This window comes from Mesoplodon mirus (assembly GCF_964341445.2).
Source record: "Mesoplodon mirus genome assembly, contig: HAP1_SCAFFOLD_928, whole genome shotgun sequence".
NCBI lineage: Eukaryota > Metazoa > Chordata > Mammalia > Artiodactyla > Ziphiidae > Mesoplodon > Mesoplodon mirus.
The window spans coordinates 143742-153253 of record NW_028295117.1 but is presented as its reverse complement, the minus strand read 5'-3'; the positions used below and the strand labels follow the sequence as shown (position 1 = coordinate 153253).

Sequence of the window (9512 nt, the reverse complement as noted above, 5' to 3'; positions counted from 1 at the left end):
CTTTGGTAAACATAAATGTCTTTTTGAAGTCTGCCAGCCTGTTTCTGTTTTGTCAAGTTGTCATTTGTATCAATTTTTACATTCCACCTATAAGTGTTATCCTATGATATTTGTCTTTGTCTGACTGTGTTCACTTAGTTTGATCACCTCTACATCCATCCATTTTGTTGCAGATGGCATTATTTCATTTTTTTAATGGCTGCATCATATTTCATACATATGTACACCACATCTTCTTGAGCACCTAACATGAGCCAAGTATTATTGTGTGGAGTTTATATTCTTTATCTCAATGGTATAATAGCTCTCTGTAGTAAGGGGTTATTATTGTCACAATTTTTTTCCCCATAAACAAATAAATAAATAAGTTTATTTATTTAGTTAGTTAGTTAGTTAGCCTGTGTTGGGTCTTCGTTCCTGCACGTGGGCTTTCTCTAGCTGCGGCGAGTGGGGCCTACTCCTCGTTGCGGTGCACAGGCTTCTCATTGCGGTGGCTCCTCTTGCTGCGGAGCACAGGCTCTAGGTGCGCAGGCTTCAGTAGTTGTGGCTCGAGGGCTCAGTAGTTGTGGCTCACGGGCTCTAGAGCTCAGACTCAGTAGTCGTGTCGCACAGGCTTAGTTGCTCTGGAGCATGTGGGATCTTGCCGTGTCCCCTGCATTGGCAGGCGGATTCTTAACCACTGCGCCACCAGGGAAGTCCTAGTGTCAGAATTTTACACATGAATACGTGGGGGTATACTGAGAGGTTTGAATTCAAATTCAGTGAGTATGTCTCCACGTGTGACCATGGTTGCACCACTTTCATTTTTCATCTACCCCTATTGCTGTTTTGTGCCCCACTCTAGGTTCTTGAGGTAGGTATCCCAGGCTTCTCTCTCTTCACTACTCCTGGCCCTGCCGCTGAAAGACCTCCCGTGACCTGGCTCCATACACGGAGCCTGGAAGGGCCAGTCGCAGCCTCTGTCTTCCCTTCCATACTCAGAGCTGAAGATCTTACTCAGAGGCCTTACTGGTGAGGAGTCAGACACTTACAGAAAATAATAGGAACAAAAGACAGAAAAGTTGGGGAAAGCAACTTTAGAATTTATCAGAGCCTGGCGATGGGGAAGAAGGCTAGAGAACCATGCTGGCTGGCAATCGATGTTACCTAAACGAGTGTGTATGTGAAGATCTGATCGTTTATGTAGCAGAGCCAACTGTTGAGATAGGCATGTATGACAAGAAGCTGATAGCTGCTTGGACTTGCTAAAAATTGAATTAATTTTAAGCAATACAGTGTTTAGTGAGGAGAAGTGGCTATGCCTCAGTATATTTCCAATGCCAAGAATATGCTGGTACCTAATTAGGCACCTGAGTCTTGTGCCACCCTGTGATAGAATCTGCATTGCATGCCATCCATGCCAGGAGAACCAACCACCAGTCCAGCAACTGGAATGGATGAGAAGCCCTCAAATGGACACTATAAGGTGGAGGGTTATTGAGATAATACCTGAAACAATGTCCTGAGAGCACCGCGTTGCTGGATTTGACTTTAATAAAGCTTTTGCTCCAGGCATATTGATACCTGAGAAAAGCCTGTGTAATTATAACAAAATTAGAAGTTTATTTTTTCTTTATTGAGTGTTGTAGTACAATGGGAACTGACCCAGCAAAATTTGTTAACATTGCTAGAAAGTGGGTTACGTCCTTCTAAATTCCACTGCATCTACCAACTTGTAGGCAATAGGGATATGGTATGACCAATTCAAATTTTATATTTTAAAATGCCACTCAGAAATGTTTAACTTAATATGATGATTTGAGCACAGACATCCAACTCTCTAATTCCCCATCCTTGTGACTGATCTTGTCCTGAAAAGAATACAAAAGAGAAGAGAACAAATAATACTACCTTTTGCCTCAATTCTTAAGGACTTTTCTTCATTCTTAAAGACTTGTGTAGATGGATGTGAATTGATCGTGAGGGATGACTCAAAGCCTTTTCTGAGAAAGTTTCTGTTTCTTAGGCAGCAAGTAGAGGAGATTTGAGCAAGGTTTTATTAATGTCCCTGAGTTTGGAGGAGCTAGGAGGGCATACTGAGTGACTGTTGAGGGACCAGATGAGAATGTCAGTATTTGTTGCAATAGCTCAGTAGTAATAGAAGCTCTATTAAACAAAGCCAAAGATGGACAGGTCTTCTCTCTGACTATCCTATTCTGAAGAATGGGACAAAGAAGGAAAGTACACACAACATGGCCAGATCACAGGGCTTCTCGGTCAAAGAGAAAACTGATAAAGCCAGTACCTGGTGGGTTGGCCTCATCAAATGTGAGAGACACTCTGTAGGTTCCCCTCAATTCCTGAATTCTGGTCGATCTTTATTTTTTTTGCGGTACGCGGGCCTCTCACTGTCGTGGCCTCTCCCGTTGCGGAGCACAGGCTCCGGACGCACAGGCTCAGCGGCCATGGTTCACGGGCCCAGCCGCTCTGCGGCATGTGGGATCTTCCCGGACCGGGGCACGAACCCGTGTCCCCCGCATCGGCAGGCGGACTCTCAACCACTGCGCCACCAGGGAAGCCCTCTGGTCAATCTTCGAATGGAAAAGTTGACTTGTATCAAACAGTCCTGGAGTTTACTGTCTGTGGGGAGGACCGCTCACATGGGCAATGAGCTCATATTGTCATTCACCAAAGAGTCACTTATTCTCTCTGTGGGAGGGTTATTCTTTTTTTTTTTTTTTTTTAACAGTTCACTGATTTTGTTCGATGAACAAACATGTCCATATAATCAATGAAAACCATAGGATATATAAAATAATTTAAGAAATGTTGGGAATTAGCAGCACCATCTGTTATTGACATAGCAAGAAAAACTTCACATATTTTATGCAAACACTAGAAGAGGATATAACTACTTTTAAGACCCACTAATGCCACTGAATGTCCAGGATGATTGAGAAGGGCATCTTTTTAGGCAAACCTACCTCCTTCTACTTCAAAGATTTGGTGAGCAAATCTGATGATTAATGTTTAGAAAAAATGCTACTGAAAGAAATAAGAGATACTGCATAGTATTTTAATTAGGACAAGGAGACTAAAACCCAGCTGCTTTTGCATGGCTCAACACTTCTGCTTCTATGAAAAATTTAGTTCTGAATTATGAAATCAGAAATAAAGAATAATTTTTAAAAGACACTAGTTGTCTCTAAGAAACATTAAGTGGAACACAGGTCACTATGAAAATACATCACTTTTCCAGTTTGCTTCATAATTTACTTTAAAAAGTTGTGTAGCTTTCATCACACGTGACTTATACAAATGTCTTAATAAGCATTTTTAAAAGTTTAAATGTATTTCTAAAATCGAATAGATTCTTTTGATCTTTTTTTAAACCTTTAGCCCTGTTGTTACATTTACTGTGTATCAGTGTAAGAGACTGAGTTTGTGTGAAGGATACAAATTTACACACATTTTATAGCAACTTATACCCTAACATCTACAAAATTCACATGTATAATACAAGCAAGTACAAGGCCAGGATAAAACTGTTGAATTCCAAAAAGTCAAACTGTATACTATTTTTATTTTGTCCCCTTAAAAAAAGTTCAGCTTCGGCACCAAATTCATAAAGCCCTCTTAGAAGTCTGGAAAAAAAAAATTCCAGATATATTTCAGCAAACACAAACAGTTTTTCTGTGCTGGTGAAGTAAAGGATTTCCCATTTTCTTCTGGCCCCTAAGTCTGCGTCACATGGTAAGTTTAACAGAGTTCTTTCGCCGTGAGTTTGTGGGGAGGCTTGCAGGCTGAGCACCGCTGCTTCAACTTAAACCATTTCGTCTATGCTTCTTCACAAGAGGGCCAGAGTTGGATTCTTCTAATGTCCTTTTGAAGTTTGTTGGAGGGGTTCTTTCAACTTCTTGAGCTTTCATTTGACCTGGGATCGACATCTCTAAGTTTTTTTGGTCCATGATGGTGTTTGTTGAATTGGTAGGCACAAGGCCAACTGACAGGCTATTATTCAAAGAAGCATGTATCCTTAAAGTCAGGGCTTTAGTGCAATTTTCTTCAAGTGGCTCTGGATCTTTTGAGGATATGACTGCAGCCTGGACATTCCCTCGAGCTATCTCAGCTGCGACTTCTAAATAATTCTCTGAGAAGGCATTACTACGAACAAGAGCAGGTATGTGGTCCTTAGAGTTCAGCCTTGGCCATGGGTCCTCCTCCAGTGACTTGACTGGTGGTGTAGAACATGGAGAAGGAGTCATCACGCAGGTTTCTTGACTATTATAGGAAGGGCTATCAGTCAGGTTCAGGTAGAGCTCGTCTCCATTGGTGAAATCTCCCTGAGTGCCCACTCCTGGAGAGATGCAGATTACTATGGCACTAGTATTATCCGCTCGAAGCCTACGCTGCCTCCAGCGGCCTAGAGCTCGATTCACAAGCATTTTGGCACAAGACTGTCCATGCTCACCCATCAGGTATTTTATCTCCTCTTGGTCCTGGCACATTGAGATGGCATCTTGAGGTGGAATCATATTCCAAAGACCATCACTCCCCAAGATAATATACTTGTGCTTCTGGGGATCAAGAGTGTGGACACTTGTGTCTGGTTCAGGTGACACCACAAACTCACCACTGAAGAAATCATAGCTCCAGAAATCACCAAGTGCTCTTGCTACTGCCAGAAATGGAATCTGGTCAATGACTGTGCTCCTTCTCACAGGTCCACTGTGAGTGAGCCGAGGTCGTTTCCAAACTACACGATTCACCCCAGACTTGTTCATCACGCTCCCCCCAAGTGCTTCAATTCGTTCTCTTTCCTTGGGAAGTTCTGGCTTATGGTCCTGTGTCACCTCCACCGCTCTGACAAAATCATCCTTTGGGTCATCCTGAATTCCAAGAACCACCCCTGAGTCACCCACATGAGCTACATACATCTTCAGGCCCCGTATGATGACCACACTGGCAGTTGTCCCTGACGTGCTGGGAAGACCTTTCATAGTCTTTGGCCATTCTGCCAGTTTCTTCCACATGGCGAGATGACAAGCGAGGAAGCCTTTGCGGATGGCAGCGCACACCTTCGCCGGCTCGGAAGAGGTGAAGCCCTTCTGCTTCTTGATGAAACCCCACAAGTGCTCCCGGGCAAACTGTGCCGCCTCCCGCCCGCCGTGCCCGTCGCACACGGCGAAAAAGGCCACTGAGGAACGACGGCGACAGCAGCAGCCGGGAGCCGGCGAGGCCCCGGCGTCCGGCGGCGCGTCGCAAGCCTCTCGGGCTGCCACCGCCGGGCCTTTCCCCGAGATTTCGCCGCCAGGAAAAGCCAGCGGTGACCGCTGCGGAGGCAACGGCTGAGAGAGAGACCGCCGCGGCGAGGGTTCTTCTTCAGCCGTGGGCTCGGGCTCCACCACGATCTGAGTAACGTCCTCCATGTGCTTCCTCCCGCCCTGGTCTGAGAAGACGCTCACTCCCAGGGAGTACAGCCCCGCCATGGCAGGCTGGCCGAGATCCCGCCGGTCCCACGCAGCCCGCCGAATGCGGCAGCGGGATGCACACTCTGCGCTCGCCGGCCAACTATTGTTTATCTTCGACTACGTCGAGAAGGGGGAGGGAGCGGTCCCGGGAGGGGGAGGGGCGCGCACGAGGTCGAGACTTGTCCGCCAGAGCTGGGCAGAAGCGCCAGGGGGAAAGGAGCCGACCAGCTGCGTCTTCGCAGTGCGCCTCCCGGGAGGGTTACTCTTCACACTCTGTTGAAGTCAAGCTTGGCCATGAGACTTGTTTTGGCCAATGCAAAGTGACCCTGACCCAGCCTCATGCACAGCATCCCGTTCCCTTTGAGTAGAACGCCTCCCCTTCCCGAGTTGCCTACTTAGAGAGCTGCTACTCATCCCAAACAGTCAGCTGGCTCAGAAGCCTTAGCCCACCTATTCAGGCAGGTGTCAAGCAGCCTGCTCATTCCTTTGTGGTAGCTCTGGTCATATTATTCACTTCCACACCTTCTCTCTCCCACCTGGAGATCCTTGTGGGCAGAGGATAATGTTCTAGTCATCTTTGTCACCCTGGCACCTTATACAGTTCATGGCACATAGGAGATACTTAATAAATCTTGGATCAAGTGAGTGAGTGAAATGATTTCTGCAATCAGTAGTTACAGCATATATTGGACAGTTCAAGCACGTCAACATTCATTTATTCGGCAGACATTTATTAAGCTCATTCTTTGTGCCAAGCATCGTGATAGGTGCCAAGATTACATTTGTGAATAAGTTAGTCCTGGCATCTGTCCTCATATTGCTTAGGAAACCTACGAGAAGATAGACAGCCATATACAGTGGAAGGCAGGAGTCTGGCAAGAAATACAGTTTCATGAATCCCACCCACATTGAAAGATCAGAGAGCAGAATATAGGAGTGGGGTGGGGGACTTCCCTGGTGGTGCAGTGGTTAAGAATCCGCCTGCCGTTGCAGGGGACACAGGTTCGAGCCCTGGTCCAGGAAGATCCAACATGCTGCGGAGCAACTCAGTCCGTGTGCCACAACTACTGAGCCTGCGCTCTAGAGCCCTCAAGCCACAACTACTGAGCCCACGAGCCACAACTACTGAGCCTGCGTGCCACGACTGCTGAAGCCTGCACGCCTAGAGCCTGTGCTCCACAACAAGAGAGGCCACTGCAGTGAGAAGCCCGCGCACCGCAATGAAGAGTAGCCCCCGCTCGCTGCAACTAGAGAAAGCCCACGCGCAGCAACAAAGACCCAGCGCGGCCATAAATAAATTTATTTTTATTTTTTAAAAAGGGCCTTCCCTGGTGGCGCAGTGGTTGAGAGTCCGCCTGCCGATGCAGGGGACACGGGTTCGTGCCCCGGTCTGGGAAGATCCCACATGCCGCGGAGTGGCTAGGCCCGTGAGCCATGGCCACTGAGCCTGCGCGTCCGGAGCCTGTGCTCAGCAACGGGAGAGGCCACAACAGTGAGAGGCCCGCGTACCGCAAAAAAAAAAAAAAGGAGTGAGGTGGGGCTTGCTCAGGTTAAGATCTGTACAATGCCTATGGCAAGAGGTTGTTGAATTAATGCCTGTTATGAAGCTAGGAGGCCCTAGAGGCACAGTGGGCTCAGAGCCACAGATCTTGGTGAGGAACAGATTATGGGAACAACTGTACTCATTTTCCTGAATGTGTCTTAGTTCTCTCTCCACCCTTGTGAAGCCAGGACATGATACAGCAGTTAGGAAAAACCCCAGGCTGAATCAAAGCACAGAACAGCTTCCATATGGAATGTTGGCCACGCAGGGGTGCTATTTACTTCTTCAAATCCTCATTATTTAACACATTTCTCTTATACTCCTGATTCTGGGACTAGCCTAGGTGGTCTCTGTCAAACCCCACCTGCCAGCCTTGAAGTTCAGCACACTTCCTCATTTTTATGCCTTCTGAGGGGATTGCTGTCTGTGACTGGGGAGAGCAATTCAGGATACACATTACTATGCGTTCTCGGAATTCATCCTCAGGTCTTAAATGGTGTGATCAGCTAGACAGTGTCTCCTGACCTTGAGAAGGAGCGATTGGCATTAGGAAGCACGCTGAGCTGATGCTGCCCTGCCCTTAGTCTCTAGACTGCTGCTTGGTTCCAGGAACGAGGTAAGAGAATCATCATAGCTTTTCTGAGGGCTCTGTGAGCAAGGCCTTGATGAGGCTGGAAGAGAAGACAGCTGTCGTTTGATGAGCACCCATTAGGTATTAAGTTCCTTCCATTCATTGTCTATGTAAAACTTTCTAATAAACTTCATGAGGTAGGCATTATACCCCCATTTTATAGATGAGGAAACTGAGGCTGGATGGGTACATTATTTGTCCAAGGTTATACAGCCCAAAGTGGTGAAATTCGGTTTTAAAACCAGGTCTGTCTCTCTCCGCAGCTCCAAATTCTCTTTCTTCATGTGATTTGCAAGATAGAGCCCCTGCCCTTGTAGCATTTGTAACTTGCTTAAGGAGACAAGATTCCTGAAAGTATGTTTAATAAAAAGAGGTGACAGCAACTCAAAGTTGATGAAAGAGAGCTACTTTTATTGACACGGGAACGGCCACAAGATATTGCTAAGTAAGGAAAGGCACGCTTGAGAATAGCAAGGTAGGCTCCAGTGGAGGCAAACAGTGAGGTGTATCGTGCCCCCTACCCAGATCAAGATAGCCCAGACGGCTTCCTCACGTCTTCTGCCAGTCAGCCTCCTCCCAAGGGTCAACCACTGTAATGATTTCTCTTACTATAGGTTAGTGTAGATGACAAAGAAAATAATTTAGTATCTGCTCTTTTATGTTTAGATGCTTTTACCACATTTTGTCTGTGAGGTTTATCCATGTTGTTACGTGTAGCAGAGGCTTTTTAAAATTGCTGAGTACTATTCCATCGACTGAATATACCACTGGTTGATGGATATTTGGGTGGCTTCAGATTTGGGGCTTTTGTAAATACTATGAACGTTCTTTTACATGCCTTTTGACTGACCTATTCATGTATATCTCTTGAATATCTATAGGTAGATAGATACATTGATATAATTTTATATTAATTAATTATTATATGAGTGGAATTGCTACATCATACAGGTTAGGCATATGCTTGGCTTAGACAGATACTGCCAAAAGTTTTACAAAATAGTTGTAATGAAGTATCCTGCTTCCAGCAGTGTATGAGAGTCTTAGATACTCTGCAACCTCCTCCTTCATAGTCTTTTCTAGTTCCCCGAACATGGATTGAACCCATGCCCTCTGCATCGGCAGGCGGACTCTCAACCACTGGACCACCAGGGAAGCCCCTGGGTAGTCTTTTTAATATTAGCCATTCTGGTGTTAGTATAGATGTAACATGTTATGGTTTTAATTATATTTCCCTAATGACTAATGATGTTGAGTACCTTGTTCATATCCTTATTGGCCATTTGGATATTCTTTTTGTGTAGGTAGTAGCGTTGGGGTGAGGGTTCTAACTGTGCCTGCAGGGGCTGGCATGGTTTGAACTTCCACTGGCACCAGGAGAGGGAGCCCGCAGGGTTTCTTACAGGCCTGTCCAGGTGTGGGGCAATAGGAGAAGAGGGGGAAAAGAGGCTTGAAAGCTGTTAGTGATCAAATATCAGTAATGAAGTTATACTCTTTATTACAGTGTTGCTCAGATCTGTGGTGATAAGCTAATAAATCTGAAATAGCCAATACTTACCTTGTTGCCTACACTTGGAACACAAGATAAATAAGTTTGAAAATGAGATACTGATTATCTTAACTCTTTGGTCTGGACCAGGGAACTAGCCTTTAAATGTGGTATGTCTTGCTTGGCTGAGCTGTGACTGTTTTACAGGTGAGAACTAGTGGTAGAATTTCAGAAAAAAAAAATGCAGCCGTGACAGAAGCATGGAGCCTTGACTCCCCAAATAGTAATAAGCTTAAAGAATATGTCTTATGTAAATTATTTCTTCTCAATTCTCAGAGACTGTGGAATAGAGAGGGAAGGCATCATATTATATTTGCTTTTATAAGGAATATAAATGTT

General features: G+C 45.6%; 1 protein-coding gene across 1 annotated transcript; it reads right to left on the bottom strand.

The window, feature by feature from the left end:
• Positions 1-1693: 1693 nt before the first annotated feature.
• Positions 1694-9140, bottom strand: LOC309797723 (protein phosphatase 1D-like). Its single transcript, XM_082646159.1, has one exon. The coding sequence runs from the start codon at positions 5466-5468 to the stop codon at positions 3798-3800; it is 1671 nt and encodes a 556-aa protein (XP_082502285.1). The 5' UTR covers positions 5469-9140; the 3' UTR covers positions 1694-3797.
• Between the last annotated feature and the right edge of the window lie 372 nt (positions 9141-9512).